The 19,874-nt window shown below is 39.8% G+C and overlaps 1 protein-coding gene across 3 annotated transcripts; it reads right to left on the reverse strand.

Moving 5' to 3' along the window:
• Nucleotides 1-2,420: 2,420 nt before the first annotated feature.
• On the reverse strand, nucleotides 2,421-19,026 carry LOC311295722 (GTPase IMAP family member 8-like). Of its 3 annotated transcripts, XM_084417215.1 has the most exons (7): nucleotides 18,950-19,026; nucleotides 17,645-17,683; nucleotides 10,294-10,956; nucleotides 8,437-9,096; nucleotides 4,321-4,953; nucleotides 3,186-4,114; nucleotides 2,421-3,152 (listed from the first exon to the last, which is right to left on the reverse strand). In XM_084417215.1, exons 1-7 carry the CDS (start codon nucleotides 18,963-18,965, stop codon nucleotides 3,006-3,008), a joined length of 3,087 nt encoding a protein of 1,028 aa, XP_084273341.1. In that variant the 5' UTR covers nucleotides 18,966-19,026; the 3' UTR covers nucleotides 2,421-3,005. The 3 variants fall into 3 exon arrangements, with proteins under 3 accessions (XP_084273341.1, XP_084273339.1, XP_084273340.1); XM_084417213.1 differs by having other exon boundaries at nucleotides 2,421-4,114; XM_084417214.1 differs by having other exon boundaries at nucleotides 2,421-4,114; nucleotides 17,645-17,680; nucleotides 18,950-19,015.
• Between the last annotated feature and the right edge of the window lie 848 nt (nucleotides 19,027-19,874).

Here is a 19,874-nt window from a genome sequence, read left to right on the forward strand (position 1 = left end):
CAGTCCTCACTCACACTGGCTCCGCCTCAGTCCTTACTCACACCAGTTTTGCCTCAGTCCTCACTCACATCGGCTCCACCTCAGTCCTCACTCACAGCGACTCCACCTCAGTCCTCACTCACACCGGCTCCATCTCAGTTGTTACTCACACCATTTTTGCCTCAGTCCTCACTAACATTGGCTCCACGTCAGTCCTCACTCACACTGGCTCCACCTCAGTCCTCACTCACAGCGACTCCACCTCAGTCCTCACTCACACCGGCTCCGCCTCAGTCCTCACTCACACCGGGTCCGCCTCAGTCCTCACTCACTCTGGCTCTGCCTCTGCCTCAGTCCTCACTCTCAGTCCTCACTCACACCGGCTCCGCCTCAGTCCTCACTCACACCGGCTCCGCCTCAGTCCTCACTCACACTGGCTCTGCCTCAGTCCTCACTCACACGGGCTCCGCCTCAGTCCTCACTCACACGGGCTCCGCCTCAGTCCTCACTCACACTGGCTCTGCCTCAGTCCTCACTCTGTCCTCACTCACACCGGCTCCGCCTCAGTCCTCACTCACACCGGCTCCGCCTCAGTCCTCACTCACACTGGCTCTGCCTCAGTCCTCACTCACACGGGCTCCGCCTCAGTCCTCACTCACACGGGCTCCGCCTCAGTCCTCACTCACACTGGCTTCGCCTCAGTCCTCACTCACACTGGCTCCATCTCAGTCCTTACTCACACCGGTTTTGCCTCAGTCCTCACTCACACCGGTTTTGCCTCAGTCCTCACTCACACTGGTTTTGCCTCAGTCCTCACTCACACCGGCTCCACCTCAGTCCTCACTCACACCGGCTCCACCTCAGTCCTCACTCACACCGGTTTTCGCCTCAGTCCTCACTCACACCGGTTTTGCCTCAGTCCTCACTCACACCGGTTTTGCCTCAGTCCTCACTCACACCGGTTTTGCCTCAGTCCTCACTCACACTGGTTTTGCCTCAGTCCTCACTCACACCGGTTTTCGCCTCAGTCTTCACTCACACCGGTTTTGCCTCAGTCCTCACTCACAGCTACTCCGCCTCGGTCCTGACTCACACCATGGCTCCACCTTGGTCTCCTAGTCCTTTAGTGTCGCCTGTTTCTCTCTGCCCAGCGGACTCCGCCAAGACCTTCACCGATCATGCCATCACCTTGGTAGGTTCACTCTGTTCATTGTCTTGAGTTGATTGTGGTTACCACACAGTGCCAAGAATAGCTAAATCCACAAGAGGAAGAGCACTTTCTTGCATGAAAGTGCAAGAAAGTGCTCTTGAAAGTACCGTGCTTAAAAGGTTTTCATTGTAAGCACGGTAGCATATGTAAAACTTAACACTAAGATTAATTAGTGCTGAACAGGTTTTCATTGTCAGCTCATGTTAGTACTAGCAAAATATATTTGTAATTTGTAAAAACTACACTCTGATCTATATAAGTGACGGTAGAAAATCTTTCAAACATAATGTGAAGATGTGTGTTTTATTCACGTCAAATGCAAAATGTGCAGGTAACAATAAAGCTTACACTGTGTCTACATCTGTTAGCATTAGTTAGCTAGATAGTTAGCATTCTCATCGCGTCGGAACAGCTAAAGGCTGTCTATAACTGATGCGACAAATCGTTCCTTGCAAAGCATTTGTCCTTCATTTGTCAGAACAACATAAATAGAACAAGGCATCAGTTTACTATCAGAGATTTGTTGCTCGCACCGCACCGCATCCAGTGTAGACAGAATCATATTCTAAAAGTTTTTTTTGTTTTAAGTCGCGCCGCTAGCGTCAGGTGTAGACAATGTTTTACTCTATTCATCTGTTCACCAGCCATTTTGAGAGGAATGGATGAATTTAAGTGTTGTAGATCTGACAGGCTTTGACAGCATAGCACCACACAAGACCCTGATCACAAGCAATCAACTAAGATCACAATAAACTTATTAAAACACAAAATAAATTTATTAGCATATATTTGAAAATCTGAATATCAGATATTTTACATTCTAGTCAACAAGTTTATGCTTTGATACTCTCATTTACCCCCCCCCCCCCCCCCCCCCCCAAATAATTTGAATCCCTAATATAAATGTACCATAGTAATTAATACTATGACAGTAATTTGGAAAACAAGCACTAATGTGTTTAATATGTTTGTGCTTAACTTGTTAAAGACTTGGACTTGCGAGTCTTGACTCGGGATTTGAATACAAATGCTTGAGACTTTCTCTTCTTATTCACTTTGTCTTTCCTGTTGTTTCTGTCTCATTCTCTCTTCATCTCCTCTCGCATCTTTCTCTCATGATCCTCTATGTCTTTATCTCTTTTATATTGTTCTTCTCTCTCTCTAAATTCCTCTTCCCTTTTTTTCTGATTCTGTCTATCTTCCTCCATCATCTTTTTCATTGTCTCTTTCACTTGTTTCAGTTTCTGATAATATTTATCCCATGTTTCCTGTTCTTTCTTTTTCTTTCTCTCGTCTTCTTCTCTTCTTTGTTTTTCTTCTTGTCTCTGTTTATCCCATTCCTCTCTTTCTCTTTTCAGCTCTTCTTGTATCTTTCTCTCTTGTTCTACCAGAAAGACTCGGGAGATAAAATGATATAACAAGAGTAAATTTATTAATAGCTCAGCAAGCATAGTCTTTGGCGTAGGCCCCGTCCTTAGCAAGCAATGCGAGGGTAACGGAATCTGCAAATCCCGCCTGAAGATGAAGGCAGGGGCGCAGCCGACCCCCTGGAGGTAAAGGAAGGGACCATCCTGGTGGTGGTGGGGAGGATGGAGGGAAAGGACCATCTTGGAGGTGGTTGGGGAGGATGGAGGTAATTGGCGCCGTCAGTATCTGCGAACTCAGACGGATGTAAATACCATTCTTTTATACTGAGAGTGTTAACACATGATTGGTTAGAAGTGAGTTAATTCATAACGCGCTGATTGAGTCTTCCTGGCAGAACTTAACGCTAAGCTTACATTTCCTCTCTTTCTTTAATGTCTCTTTTATATTGTTATTCTCTCTCTCTAAATTCCTCTTCTCTTATCTTTCTTTCATCTTGATTTTTTCTTTCTTCCTCCATCATCATCTTCACTCTCTCTTTCTCTTGATTATATTCATCCCACATCACCTTTTCTTTCTTTCTCCATCTCTCATCCTCCTCTTCTCTTCTCTTTCTCCATCTCTCATCCACTTCATCTCTTCTTTGTCTTTCCTGTTGTCTCTGTTTCTCCCATTTCTCTCGTTCTCTCTTCATCTCCTCTCTCATCTTTCTCTCTTCGTCCTCTCTTTCTTTAATGTCTCTTTTATACTGTTCTTCTCTCTTTCTAAACTCCTCTTCTCTTGTCTTTCTCTCTTTGTAATGATTCTGTATTTCTTCCTCCATCATCATCTTCATCCTCTTTTTCTCTTCTTTGTGTTTGTTCATCAGTTCTTCTTTCTCTCTGTTCAGTTGCTCCACTCTTTCTGTCTGAATCTTCATCTGTTTTTCTTGTATTCCTCTTTCCATCTCTCTGAACATCTTACATGAGTAGTAACTCTCTCCGTTTGCTTTCACCATGTGGTCTATCTTCTGCAGTAGATCAGACACCTGTGTTCGGTCTCCAGTCTGATTATTATTGAACACATGGAATCTGTTTCCACACGCTTTAATCAGGTTTCTGATCACAGATCCAGGTATTTCAAGCCACTGTTCAATGGTTTTGTTCTTCAGATCGTCTCCTCTGGTGAAGAGCACCATGGTGTACATTAAAGAGTTTTCACCAAACATCTCTTGGATGATCTTCACTGATTTTTCCTCCTCTTGAGTGAATCGTTGTCCCAAAGTGAGCACAATGATGAACACATGTGGTCCAGGCAGGATCATGGAGATGCAGTTGCTGATTTCTCTCTGGATTTCCTCATTATTAAGATTAGTATCAAACAGTCCTGGAGTGTCGATCACAGTAACGTGTCGGCCGTTGATTTTAGCTGTCTCTTTCTTACACACTTTAGTAATAGACTTTTGAGATGTGTCTGATATAAATGCTCTTCTTCCCAAGATGGTGTTTCCAGTTGCACTCTTCCCAACTCCAGTTTTTCCCAGCAGCACAATCCTCAGATCATCTTCTCTTTCTCTGGAATCTAAAGATAGATCAAATAAAAAATTAATATAACAATATATTGCATTTCTAGAAGATTGTCAATCATCCAGGTCATCAGAGAATACTGTGTATAATTTATACTGAAGCCTCATGTGCTAATCATAATATTTCCTCTGAAATCTGCATGCAATGTTGTTATTTTATCTCACCAATCAAATTTATCCATGCAGATTTTCTGATCATTACCTTGTGACTGAAACCACGTCTCTAATGAATGGATTCTCTTCTTCATTTCTTCAAATTTCTGCAGTTTTTCCATCTGTGCATCCATCAATGTCTCTGTGGAGAAACAAACACCATTATTTGCCTCCACCATCTGCTCTAGTTTCTCCATAAACATGGACACTTGTGTGTCGGGAGCAATGAAATGATGTCGTCCTCCAAAACTCTCAATGACAGGCTGTGTTTCTTCATCTAGTTCAGCTGTCCTGTCTTCTGGATTCTGGGATATGAGGATCATGGTGTGTTTGTTGATTCTTGAGCTGAATATCTTCTGGATCTTCTCCATTTCTGCTCTGTCTTCATTATTAAGTGGAGCATCAGGAATGATGAGGAGGAACACATGAACTCCAGGATCACAGAGAGACACACAGCGGAGCGTCTGACGCATCACTTCCTCCTCTGAGATCTGAGTGTTGAACAGAGCTGGAAGCTCCACCAGAGACACCAGACGTCCATGAAGCTCCACGTCTCGCCTCACACACCCTGAGCTGAGCTCTGATCTTCTGGCTCCCTGGTTCAGGATCAGGTTTGATATGAAGGATTTTAATCTTCTGTCACTCCCACACAGAACCAGATTCAGCTTCACACCCTCTGGATCTGCCAAAGGAATAAACTAGTTTAACAATCTGGTTTCAGCTTAAAAGTAATGCTGCATTCACATCATGTCAGAATAAGTGCAATCTGGCAACAAGAAGTGTTTACAAGCTGTGACTCTTGCCATAGGGGCTGTTACTAATAGGAGTGTAATGGTTCCCGGAAAAATATCAAACCGTACCGTTCTCTAGACCTCTCCGTTCGACACGCACTTAGCAGCGGTTGATGTCAAATCTGGACTCCATTTCCCATAATCCCTGTACCTGATACTGATTGCCTCCACACCTGTTCCCTATCTACCGGACTATTTAAGGCACTCTCTCACACTCATACTTTGTAAAGTCTTGTTTCGCCCTGTCTGACATTACTGAGCGTTCTCTTGTTATTTCTGCCTGGCCTGTGTTTGACCCTGGACACTTTACCCTTGTTTCTAACCTTTGCTGCCTGGCTTTTGTTTCTGCTTCATTTACCTGGATATATCCTGTGATCGCTTGCTGCCTGCCCTGATCTTGTGCCTGTTTTGTGACCTAATATTTGTGACCAGTATTTGACTAATATTGATGATCACCCCCTGCCTGTCTGTATTACTGTTTTTACTATTAATAAACTGACTCAACTGACTCATTACAAAGACCTAACTAAAAAACATGAAAGCACTGTTTATTTTATTTGTATTTTTGCTCTATTGAATTTATTTGTGCTCTTGCTTGTAGTTTGATTTCTTTTCTTTTTTTTTTTTTCTTTTTTTGTATTTGACAGTGACATCCCTTTTTACCAGAACATACAGAAGCACATACCAAACTGTACCTTAACCTTGACCCTAAAGCCGCCTTCCGAATGCACACGACAAACGACAGCCGTCAGACCGGAAGTCATTCATTTCCAATGGAGAGTCGTACGGGAGCTGCGGGGAGTTCCGATCATATGCATTTGCGGAAATTTCGGATCCGATTTGAGCTTCGGATGCGTTGAAATATCTGAACTTCTGCGGCTAGACCGTATGCGACCGGTCCACCGGATGTGATGTATTCTAATCAAAACTATGAGCGTGAAGCTAGAATTACCAATATTTTAATACTTCAACGTAAATTCTATTCCTGCAAAATGGTGGTTGTTAATGATTATGGCTGAAAAAAATATTTTATCATTATTAAATCAATATTTATATTGATTAGCTCTATAAAATCGACTATTTTTTATTTTAGATATAATGAGGGTCATTTGTTTTGTGTGGATATATTCATGCATGCATTACATTCATTAAAATCATTCATTTTACCATTGTGAATAGCCGAGGGTAACGGTTGCTTCACGACCAATTTCAAAGTTCCGTGCGACTGACACTAGGGGGCGAAATGCAACAATCGAATGCGAATTTCGTGTGCATTGGAAAGGTGGCTTAAAACCGTGATACAAACCGGTACTAAGTACTTATAATTGCAGGGTGCTCAAATTTGCTTCAGGCACTTTTTCTTTTCTTTTGTTGTTGTTGTTGTTATTTTGAAATGGTTAATTATAAATAAATAAAAAACTTCCTTAAAATATCAAAGAAATGTGTAATCTTTAACTTGTGGAAATCAGATCATCTTTTACCCTGCTATTGACCGAAACAGAAATTTTGACATGGTGTGCCCAAACTTTTGCATGCTACTGTAAGTGCACTGCTACTGCAAATTAACACAATTTCTGTTGCTTTGATTCAGTCGTCCAGCACACTGAGTTTTGAATGTCAGTGGTATTGGTGGTACAGTATTAGCAGGCCAATTACTACTACATAATGTGATGGAAAACAAAAAGTACAGCTTAAAGTGTAAGTGGCAGGTTAACCACCACAGCCAATTAATGTGTAAATTAAAGTGCTCTATATGTATATATTTAATTATTTCTGTCTTAAAATGCGTTAAAATAACATTTATTGGGGTTTCTTCAAAGGTAGCGTGTTTTTTCAGTTACTGGGTGATGACGTCACAAGAGGAACTCGCAACCCATACTCCGCTAGATTCTTACTGTATTATGGCTATTTGGAGAACGACTGAGGATGTGGGAAACCATCAAATTCTTTATGGACCACAGCCCTACAATTTTTAACCGGTCAAGCGTGAGAGAGGGGAGCCATGGCACTCAAAGAGTTATTAATGCTTGGTGTGAGGAGAATTTGTGGAGGGTTGGCCAGGTGTCCTGGTGAGTAACGTTAGCTACGTTAGAGCTAGTCTAGCCTGGTGCAAACTTAATAATATAATATAACGGATACAAGCAAGTATTTTCAAAATATTGCCGTCATGTAACGTTAGAATAGCAAGGAGGGACAATGACTTAAGACATTATTTACTTACAGTAAGTCAGTCCAAATCAGAGCTGTAGAGATACACACACTGCACAGGCACCAATCGCTAGTCTCATCGACGCCTCAAACGTCATGTAATAATACCCTTCCTCAATCCACGCGTTATCAATTTCTCACGATTTAATTAGCGATGTTTATTGTCAGAAAAGAAAAAGAGAGATCGATGTCCCCATCACTGTGTTTGTGTGGGCTATGCCACCCAGTTGAATCAGCAGTGGAGAGTGTGTGCTGCCGTGAGGTGAACGCGTTTTGGAGTTTAGTGGAACAGCTCGACCTGCGACCGGCTGATCTGACGTGCCTGAACCCGTTTGTTTTGCGAATAGCTTATTCTCATTTCAGGCAGGATCACGGTCCCCTTGAAGTCAGCACACACGAGTATGTTTACAATGGAGTTATTTTATCCATAATTTTTTTTATCAAATAAAACATACAACCAACTTTTCTGAAGTTATGTAAGGCGAATATAGCTGCTAGTGTACGGTAACTCTACTAGTGAGTTCCTCTTATGACGTCACGCCCCATCTAGTGGAAGGGAGCGGGAGCGGTTAAAACCACTGTTAAAAGTGCCAACTTTTCATATTATATCAGCATTTCGGTATAAAAAAACAATGGTGGGCGGTTCTTATCTTTATGTTTAATAAACACATTGCATTACTTCGTGAAAAATTTAACCTGCAACTTACACTTTAAGTAATATAGAGCTTTTCAGGTGCTCAAATTGGGATGTTTGGGTTACCTGACCTTACATTTACATTTATGGACATTTACAAACATAAGAAGAATGCAGGAGCTAATTAAGTAAGTTACTGAAGGCTGAAATACAGTACACTACACGACTTTTACAATCTGAACAGATTTTAAAACACTAGGCATCACACACTTGCCAACTTTGAAAATGGTTACATAGGAAAAAACTGGGCATCATACACTAAACAACTGAGGATAATACACTACATGATTTTCTATGAAATCTGTTTGAAATCTGGCTCTGAGTTTCGGCAACTGGCATCAACTTGTCCAGAAAGTCGTGTAGTTTATCCCAACCTTCAGAGTCTGGTGATGTGTAGGATCATAGACTTTACCCAGTCAACAGTTGCAAAAGATTTAACAATTTATTCAGAGAAGTAAATTAATTCACTCACCCAGTGTCTTGATCTTCTCCTGTAACTCTTTGATTTCATTATCTCTCACACTCAGTTTCTCCTCTAGTTCATGTCTGATTCTTCTCTCTGGATCTCTCATATACATCTGAAGTGAATAGGGTTCAGTCTTCATGTTCTCTATACAATCCAGAATCTTTGGGATCTCTACATATTTTCTATCATCCCTTAACCCCATCACACTGTACCAGCTCCCATAGAGACTCACGACGCTCTGAGATTCTGTGGATGTTACAAAATCTGACACTCTTTGGTCAACAGTGAGTTCAGCAGTGAAAAGCACCATGAAGTGCTCATTAGAGTTAAACATTCTTTTAATCTTCTCCATTTCTGCTTTGTCTTCATTAGTCAGTGAACTGACAGGAGTAACGAGGATGAACTCATGAACTCCAGGATCACAGAGAGACACACAGCGGAGAGTCTCCCGCATCACTTCCTCCTCTGAGAGCCGAGTGAGAGCTGGAAGCTCTATTACAGTAATCTGCCGTCCATAAATCTTCCCCTCGCTCTTCACACACACTTTACTCATCTCTTTCTGAGGTTTACACGGTCTCCCTCGAAATATTTTAGACACTGAGTTCTTGAGTGTTGTATTATATCCACACAGGACAATGTTCAGCTTTGCTCTTCCAGAAGTAGTCACTGAAACAATATTTAGAGACAGATGACGTAGTTTAGCTTTGGTAACAAATGTACACTTCTTAAACAACAACAAAATATTATATAAAACTTAGATTTTTATACATTGTTTTATCCACTGAAGGCTTCCTTGCAATAGTTTACTGACTTACTGTCTGGGTGAATCTACTCTCTATGTATGGATCTATGACATGTACACTCACACCACAGCCTTTAAAGGGATACTCGACTTTAAAATGAAAATTCTGTCATCATATACTCACCCTCATGTTGTTTCAATCCTTTATGAATTTCTTTCTTCTGCTGAACAGAAGACCAGACAGTTTTTGGTCTCATTGACTTACATAGTATACATTTTTTTTCCTACTATGGAAGTCAATGAGACCAGAAACTGTCTGGTTACTGATATTCTTCTAAATATCTTCCTTTCTGTTCAGCAGAAGAAAGAAATTCATACAGGATTGAAACAACATGAGGGTGAGTATATGATGACAGAATTTTCATTTTAAAGTGGAGTATCCCTTTAAAGCAATAGTTCACCCAAACATCTCCTAATGTCTTGACCTTGCACTCTTGCCATCTCATTTGTTCATTTGCCCTCACAGTCATTACCCTCCCTATTTATTCTCTGTCCTGTGGCAGATTGTTGTCTAATGTTCCCAGTGTCTCAAGCCTTGCCATGCCTGTATGATAGAGCTGAGGCACATTTAGTTCAGGACATGCAGTATAAGGAGACAGTGGTTCACAAAGTTCAAATATCCCAATCCCACCTCTTCATCCCTAAACTTTTCTGTCATATTCAACTGACCTAAAAAAATCTGACCTTTACTGTAAGAATTACTTCCCACTTTTGTTGTATAGAAAAGAACCACCTAGATGTTCCATCTCAGTTTGTTTTCCAGAGGAAAGAAAACATGTCCAGGTTTGCAAAGAAATGAAATGGTATTATCAGAATGATCATTTCTGGGTGAACAGTGACAGTATTACTCAAACTGTGTTCAGCTGAATGTCTTTCTGTCTGTCATGCTTTTCAACCAAAACAAAACAGATTACTAAAAATAATAAATAACTGTTACAGTGCAGAAGCGACAGAAAATGACAGGGAGAAAAATGAGAAGCACTACTGTATGACTGTAACTATCAGAGGACAAAATATTTAGTTTCTTAGAGGTATTATCCAGAAAAAAGACTTTAACAAACCTCCTCCATCACCTCCTGTTTTTGTGCTCTGATTGAGTTTTCCACTCCCTTTGTGATCAGGCTTCACTGGATCATCCACTTTTGTTCCATCATCTCCATCCTCATAAATGTTGCAGATGAGAAACTCTTCATGTTCTTCCTGGAGTATCTGCTCTGTCCTTCTAAACATCTCAGAGCGCCATCCTGGGTTTCTTGCATCAAACTGAAGATGTCTTCCTCCACACTCCTTTATTAAATTCTGAATAGCATTATTTATAGTCTTATAAAGCATGAATGTGCGTGTCTCTTCATCAGTAGTCAGCACTATAGTGTGTTTAATGGCCTTCACACTGAAGAGGTTCAGCACAGTTCTCACTCTTTTTCTGTCTTCCTCACTAAAGTCATTAAACTGCAGGACTAGTAAGATCACATGAGGTCCTGGAGCAGACCGAGACACACACTCTCTCACTCTCTGTGTGATCTGATACTGTGAGAGATGTGGCTGGAGCAGGAGAGGAGTGTTGATGACTGAGAGATTTCTCTTCTCCACCGTTCCACTGATTATCACACTGTGCTGCTGTGAATAAGATGAAGGAGCTTCACTCTGAAACGCTGTTGTTCCAAATATACTGTTTCCCACTCTGCTGTTTTCTGACACATTCTTTCCCAGCAGAACAATCCTCACTGAAAAAGACAGACACACACACACACACACACACACACACGAGGGGTTTTCAGACAAATTTATTTTTATACTGTACAAACTGTATATTCTGTCCCCTTCCACCAGGGGTGTCAAACTCATTTTCACTGAGGGCCACTTCAGCATTATGGCTGCCCTCAAAGGGCCGGTTGTAACTGTAAGACTTTTAAAATGTTAATGTATTATCTCTTTATTTGATTATTACTTATTTAAGTTACAATATTGTATATGCATTTGCAGGGGTGTTTCTAGGTTTTAAAAACATCAGGGGATGAGCCCGAAACATCAGGGGCTGGGTAATAATGATTTGATACAGAGAATAATGTACATGGACATGCTCCCCCGATAAAATTTGGATTTCTCGGACCTACATATGTGCATTTTAAGGTGTTTAAAGGCCAAAAAAATTGGATAACAATAGCTTTAAAAGCATGTCAGTGGGCAGTAGCATAAATTGTTTGTCAAGATAACGGATTCTTAAAAATGAGAATGAGGATAAATGTTGCAATGAATGATCCACACTACAAAATGGAAATGCAGAATGTTTCTGCTTATTGTTGACAATACACAATCACATATTCCAAACAGGAATGGCCTTAAATGAGAAATCTTTCAAGGATTATTTTGCATAGATGTTACATTTCAATCAAACAACAGTGCAATCTTTTTGTGTTCAGAGGCAAATGAGCAATTTATATTAGCATTAAAGATTGGTTTCAGCAACTTGTTTCTTTCCTGAGTTAATCAATGTTTTTGGCACTAATCAGTTTAAAGTTCAATTGTTCACTCATAAAGACAGTCACTTGTCACCACCTACTGGCTTAATGATGCAAGTGGCGCAAACACAGACAACCGGAGTGATACAAATGGTGAAAAGGCTACTACTGGTACATATTATATTAAATATTATGTAATATATTTAATATATTTTAATAAATATATTATTATATTAAAATAATATAAAATATCAAAATTACACGAATCACGATCCTCTCGTTCACTTCGTCCGATCCCTGCTCTGCTCATGCTCTGATAAAAATAGCTTTGTATTAGGCTACTATATCAGAGCATGAGCAGAGCAGGGAGAGGACGAGTGAACGAGAGGATCGTGATTCGTGTAATTTTATTAGTGTTGCCCAGCACGGCTATACACACCATGGCTATACACATGTTACAGCACAGTAAGTTAGTGCTATTGCAAAAAGAAACAAGTCCAGACAAATTTCATGTCGGCACGTTTTTTTTTTTTAGCGGACTTTGCCTTTCCGGTGAGCGTGCACACAACACAAACACACACACACACACACACACACACACACAGAGGTTGCTTGCGGAACGCGCTGTGAACACGGAGCGGAGAGCACAGCGCACACACACACACAGCGGAACGCGCTTCGAAGTTATGCATCTTAGCACGCAACGTCATAAAACACGTCATAAAACACGCTGAGCCAGAGTCGAGCCATCGCCGAACACGGAGGGGCACGGCGGCTTTTTAGTATCTTTCGGCCAAAAACCGAAAATGTTATTTTCGTCCGAAGATTTTCGGGCAACCTAAATTTCGTTGCATCCCTAATTTTAAGACACCCATATGCTCTCGCGGGCCATATAAAATAATGTGGCGGGCCGGAATAGTTTGACACATGTGCCTTACACTAACCTGACCCCCCCAAACCTGCCCATCACACACACACACACACACACACACACTAACCCTACCCCTAAACATACCCATCACACACACACACACTAACAAGACCCCTAAACCTACCCATCTCACACACACACTAACCATACCCCTAAACATATCCATCACACACACACACACACACACACACTAACCCGAGAGCGAGGAGCTGACTGACGAGACGATGGCAGGAGATTTGGTTTCAATGCGAAATGTAAAAGCACTTATTTGGCAATATTTTGGATTTAAACACAATGCTAATACTGAGCCTGCAAATGGTTAGTTGTTTTTTTCTAATTGTGTTTTTATTACAGTTTTTTTATTCACTTTGGCACTATTTTTACAGTCAGATGTGCATTTTCAAAACTCTTAGTACAAAATCCTGATCCTATGCTTTCATAACAGTTGTACATATTTTTATTCTACATTATCATTGTTTCAAACACAAGATTATTTTAATATGTAATGAGAACATTTAATCACCAAAACACAACAGTATAAACTTCTTTCATTTAGTACTTTTGACCATCAGTTCATTTAATAGCAAACTATGCAAGATAAATACACTTACATTACCTAACTTATGTAACATTAAATCCATAATGTGTATTGGTATCTATCTAGTGTGTAATCAGAAGGGTGTGATGAAGTATGACACAGCCAGTGCGCAGTTTTGAGAAATCTCTCACCATGAGTTTCAACCCATGTAAATATCTTTGCATTATTTCATGCTAGAGTTGTACAAATAAAGGTACTTTCTAACCTCTTCGCACAATCTATGTAGGCCCCCACTGTTGCTGTAGCTTGCATGCGTTCCGGATCTGTTCTGTTCATGCAGTTTTTCTTTGACTACCATGTGAATCGACAATCGACCTTGTGGATAAAGTTACTGCAAAAAAATATAATGCGCATGTGTGTGACCTGCGTGTGCAATGTGTGAAATATCCGGCAGTGTGCATACAGTACACTTACTCTTCTGATGACGGAATTCGCATCACGCACGTAAAAGGTGAAGTATACTGTGGCCTTTATAAGGGTGAGTTACAGTAATGTGTCTCGGCCATGTAATCACATGTCAGACTGTAAAATGCTGTATTTGATGCCATCTGTGTCCCTTTTTCTGATGTATCTCTGGCTCTGTGTACAGCTGGTAGTTTCTGCTCTGACAGCCACAAGACTATGGGATGAATTAAGACTCAAAATGATTAAAAAATCCATGCACAATTATCCATGAACTTGATTACAGTTGCTAACACACTATAACTGGTTCAGTTGCCCCAATTTCCTAAACAATTATTTAATTTCTTGAAAAAAAGACACGACAATGGCATAATGGGACATTCTAAAACACTTAAAGTGAAAAAACTTTAACGTAAGAAGACGGGGGTATTAAAAGACCAAACTCTGTACACACCTAATATATCATACTGTGTGCAGATAAAAAGAAGCCTAGAATATGAACACAACTGTGAAATTTCATATTAAAGCAGCGCTATGCAGTTTCAGTTTTGGCAATTTCTTCGCTGTTTTCTCGCTTTTTGCTCGCAGGTTTCTCTATAGAGCTCCCCCTACAGCTTTGGAATATATATTTGACAACACTGTCGTCAAAACTCGTGGGCGACTCGCCGCCCTCCCATCTTCTCCCTCTGGTCATGTCCATTTGTTTTCAAAGAAGCCGGCGAATGCACCGAGCCATGTCCACTGAGGTATGTATGATACACAGAAGGCTAGCATATAAATGTATGTATGCAGTGGCGTAAAGCAATTCCTTACATCGCGAGACCTGATATCACGCGATACTTCCTGCCCGCCGGCCCAAAGTTGCAAATGTGTTTTTTCCTCTCACAGGCACTAGGGGGAAGCGAGAAGAACACCATTCAACCCGAAAACAGTCATATAACCATTCCAGTGACTCCGAAGCTGTTCAGTTAAGGTAAACTAAGCTAAAAAACCAACATAGTTCCCCTTTAAGCATTATTTTCATAATGGGTTTCTATGGGAGGAAAAGGCTTAACATAAAACTTCAAGCGTTGCGTTTATATTCTGGGCTAATCTTCTATTTTGCACATACTATGCTTTATTAATAAGGTGTGTACAGAGTTCGGTCTTTTAATACAACCGTCTTCTTATGTTAAAAGCTAAGCGTTTTAGAAGGTCCTATTACGATGCCATTGTCTGTTTTAGCAGCTACTGCTGTGTGTGTGTGTGTGTGTGGATCGTGGCTAAACTGGCAGAATGAGTGTCAAAATCCAGATGAATCAAATAGGATCGACTCAGAAACGAGTCAATGAATGCATGCGTGTCACTGGATCCACAAATGCGCATCTTCTGACCTACATCAATACAAAATCAAAGCTTTGTATTTACAACTATGTCTCTATTTGTACAAAATGCTGTAAATTCATGTAATTCTGGATTTTGCACACACAAGTTGTAAACTATTAGTTTAAATGTAGTAACGCACATTTATGAATTTGTCAAATAGATGTGTAGTTGTGCACACATTAATAATCAGCACCAGGCCTATTCATATGTAGTTGTTTGTGTGTGGGTTGTGAAATGCTTGAAAACCGCGAAAGGAAAGTCTCAAAATCCAAATGAATCAAATTACATCGACTCAGAAAAGACGTAAATGAATTAACTGATCCACAAATGCATCATCTTTGTTGCATGTGCAAATAATGATACACTAATACAAAAGAAAACATTTGTATTCACAAATCAGTCTCTATTTGTACAAATTGCTGAACATTCATTTAATTCTGAAATTTGCACAAGCAAGTTGAAAGGCATTTGGTTGTGGATAGTTAAAAAGATCATGGATAATTGTGCATGCATGTGTTAATCATTTTGAGACTAAATTCATCCCATACAAGACCAGCCGAACGCTGTGAGTGTGTGTTAGAAATCAGGAATGGTGAGAGAACATTGTGCTTGGTACATTTTTCAAACCAAACTTGGGTCTCCAGCTGATAAAGTTTAAAGCGATGGTTCGGAGTAAAATCAGCCTAGGGTCCTTTGCACCATGACCTCGAGCCACACACCCCCCAGAAGCCTTTTTCCCTTGGTTGAACATTATTAAAGTTAGAGCTTATTTAGAGATATCAGCCGGATGGTTTAGTGCAGGTGCTAACGGATCCTATGATGTATCTGGTAAATTACCCCACTAATAATGCCCAGAATGGCACCAAACTTCTACAGGAGTACAAATAGGTTCTGTACTCATAAAACGAGGCATTGGAAAGTTTGTAACATCAGGAGTTTATTTAAATAACACTTGCCTGATGGCTAATGCTACCGCTAACCCGGACGTCGACGTCACTTCACTGAGTTGAAAAAAGCACGTAAAAGTCCTGGCAGAAAGCGATGCATAAGGATGTAGTGAACCGACGGCCGGTTCCAGGAATGCACTAATATTATGTTGGTAGCACCAGTTTATAACAATTATTAGTCAACACTAAGTTGTCAACACTTAGCGTGGTAGCCAATATCACATTCTGTATTGTAAAAAAAAAGCGCTATATATATACAGTGAGGAAAATAAGTATTTGAACACCCTGCTATTTTGCAAGTTCTCCCACTTGGAAATCATGGAGGGGTCTGAAATTGTCATCGTAGGTGCATGTCCACTGTGAGAGACATAATCTAAAAAAAAAAATCCAGAAATCACAATATATGATTTTTTAACTATTTATTTGTATGATACAGCTGCAAATAAGTATTTGAACACCTGTCTATCAGCTAGAATTCTGACCCTCAAAGACCTGTTAGTCTGCCTTTAAAATGTCCACCTCCACTCCATTTATTATCCTAAATTAGATGCACCTGTTTGAGGTCGTTAGCTGCATAAAGACACCTGTCTTTGAACATAGTGGTGGTTATAATCCAAGATAAATCACTTATGTTAAAAGAATTCATTACATTTGGTCATCCATATTGAAAATTGCTATATCTATAAAGATAACTATAAAGATTACTATATTAGCATCTGATATCATTCTGTTTATTCTAAGCGTGTGTTTGTCTGCCGCTTTAATGCTCGACAGAAGGATGGATTCTGATTGGCTGTCAATGTTTTTATCGTTCATCAGCTGGATAAAATGATTCTGAAAGTGATTCCAGCGATATCGTTTCTCTGTGCCATTATCGTTATAGTTGTGGTGTGATCTCTGCTATTCTTTAATATGAGAACAATTTTTAGAACTATATCTTTATCGTTATCTTTAAAGTTATCGTCCTTTGTGTGAACGGGCCTTTATCCATTATGTTTCATTAAAGGAACACATAAAAGTTTCAAGTTGACACATCTTAGGCCCCGTTTAAACGATGGGAAAACGCAGATATTTCCCAGCGTTTTGGCCTGTCATTTACACGAAAACGCCGTTTTTATCCCAGAAAACGATTATTTCTAAAAACTCCGGCCAAAGTGGAGATTTCTGAAAACGCCGGTTATGTGTTGCCGTAAACTGGGAGAAACAGGGTTTTAGGTTCTCAAACGTCACATTATGCGCCAGAAAATGCTTACGTCATGTGAGCGCCCTATGTTTAGAGTTTGTTTGGCTACTATTTGATCATGGATGCTGTTAAGGTGGTACTCATTTTTACTTTTGTGCAAACGCTTTTGGCCTGTTTGCATTTGCTTCGCTGTCTGTCCACACAAACGAATCTCGCGCCATGTCTGTTGGTTTGAAAGGAACTGTAGAAGTCGCTCGTGCTATTCGTTGTTGTCGATTTTGAGGAATCTGATTGGCTTGCATGGCTTTATCCTTCTCCCTACACTGCCGCCCATAGGCTTGGCATAGTTATGATGGCGCTCGACGGCGTATTTATGCGGGTTGATGTCAACGACTTTTTTTTGAAAACGATGTTGTGTGCACGATGTTATTTTTGAAATCCGAGGGGGAGAAATATTCGTTTCTCTAAATACTCGGCTATGTGTAAATGTGGCCTTAATATCACTGCTAGTGATTTAATTCACTTACTGTCAGGACGATCAAGGATTGGACTTCTTCTACCTGCTGCTGGAAAAAAAATCACACACACACACACACACACACACACACACACACACACACACACACACACACACACACACAGAGGTCTTTAATCAATCAACAAGTACACACTTAACACAATCATACAAAAATGTATTATTTTATCACCAATTAAATGATAGAGTCATCTCATCTTCACAAACAAACCACTATTTACACACCATTTGTACATAAATTCAACTATGTTCCCTGTGGTAAAAAAAAAAAAAAAAAATATATATATATATATATATATATATATATTCTACCCTTATTCTTTATTCAACGAATACTGTAAACAGACCATAACATTATACATAATAACCTGAGTAAATCTTCAATTAAGCCACCAATAGCTACTGACCAATATCAGGTTAGGAGAGAACAATACGTCTGTTTTTATCTTCTGAATCTGAGCTATTCTAAGAAGTGTCTGAAGTCCGCGGTCTTTTGCTTCACATTTAATAGCGCTCATTATAATCGATCTGGATGAGGAGCAAATGCTAATATAATCGCTATTTGCTAATGCGCGCCGTGCCTGGGCGTGGCCTAATTAACTCCTCCCCCATCAAGATCATTCTTTTTAAAACAGCATTTAATTTTTTAATTTTAATGACTTTTTATTTTCATGAAAGTGACACTGAGAGAATAAGTATTATATATAATAGAGATAAAGTACTGCAGTCGCATTGCACAATGTTCTCATTGAGCCTCCGAAATGCAATGAATCTGTAGGCCTATATTTACGAAATCTGAACGCATTTTGTCCAGTGGTGAACTTCAATAATCACGTGCTCATGGAGAAGTGAACACTACATAGGCTCCCTCAATCGGAGCTTGTGTAGATTTATGTTGTAAAAAGTCTTGACTGCTTCATTTTAGCGTATATTTGCATCCTTTTACTATTACATCTCAACATGCTAGATTGTGTCGCTACGTTTGCGTCACTATAAGCTTACATTTAAATGTCTAGCTTTGGTTGTTAATTCGAATTTAAAAATTCAAAACTATACATAGGCTACGCCTAGATAATACAATTGATGGATAAAAATGTATGTGAGCTGTAGGCTAGCCTTTATTATACGTCGGTTATTATTCTTCCTGGTGTTCAATGCCACATATAAACATATAAGAGCGTGAAATAACTAAACGAAGTAAACCATTGTCTATTGTTGGCTAATATTTCATCACTGCACAAATCATTGAGGAAACATTCCTTCATAGGCTATTTTTGTGCCTTAATTTGATTCTTACCTAAACTCGACGCCATTTCAACACCAGCACTGAAATCAAAACCGAAAGCAACACGTTAAAGACAAAAGCTCATCTGTGTCACGCCTCTATTTATAAACCAGAAATGAACTAGCTTACGGAAGATGCGCTTCCTTCTTTAACTCTGATGAATAGAAAAAGCATAAAGTACAAACATTTCAATTATTCAAAATTATTATTTCATTCATATATATATATATATATATTAATGAGAAAATAATTTAAGTTTCAGATTCTAGTCATGGAACACTTCTGTAAGAGGTTTTGTGTCCTTGCGTCATTCAGCCACAGGGTGGCGCTCTAACAGTGAGGAATTCTGGAGGGTCACAGTCCCAGAGTTTAGCTCCAGCCTCCTCCAACATTATTACACCAGTTATCCTGAAGATCTTGAGTGTTAATGCTTCTTCGTTTCTCCATCGGCCTGTTAGTCTTCTTAATAATGATTATGATATAGCCTGTGCTTTGGTCAAAAGACTCAAGTGTGTTCTGAGTTCGGTACTCAGTTTTAGCCGACTTGTTTTAGATTTATTAGACTATAGCGAGTTGGTTAATGATGAGATTTGTATTCTTTTTGTAGAGTTTATTTTTCTATCTCTCAAGAATCTTGGGTTTGGTGATCCATTCTGCATATTTATAAGAACTCTTTACAATAATCCCTGTTCCTTAAATCAGGTATTTCAGGGGTTTTTTTTCCTCAAGAGGAGTTGGGCAGGTTTATCCCCTTAGTTATTTACTTGTAGTCAAGAATCTGACGACACGACCCTGTTTTAAAAGATGAATCACAGAGACCGATTGCCGTCCAACACATTGCATTTTCCTCAAAATCTTCTGTTTTAAATGTAAATCTTGATAAATGTGAGCTGTTAAAACTCTCTCTCTCTCTTCAGGATATTCCAGTTCAGTCACA

The sequence above is a fragment of the Rutilus rutilus genome (genome assembly GCF_951802725.1).
Source record: "Rutilus rutilus genome assembly, chromosome: 8".
NCBI lineage: Eukaryota > Metazoa > Chordata > Actinopteri > Cypriniformes > Leuciscidae > Rutilus > Rutilus rutilus.

What these genes read in the sequence shown, in the direction of transcription:
- LOC311295722 (XM_084417213.1), bottom strand. An exon ending in AACAGGAGGTGATGGAGGAG is followed by an intron (nt 9,097 to 10,293) that starts GTTTGTTAAAGT and finishes ATATTGTTTCAG; the next exon opens with TGACTACTTCTGGAAGAGCA. An exon ending in GGAGAAGATCAAGACACTGG is followed by an intron (nt 4,954 to 8,436) that starts GTGAGTGAATTA and finishes TTCCTTTGGCAG; the next exon opens with ATCCAGAGGGTGTGAAGCTG.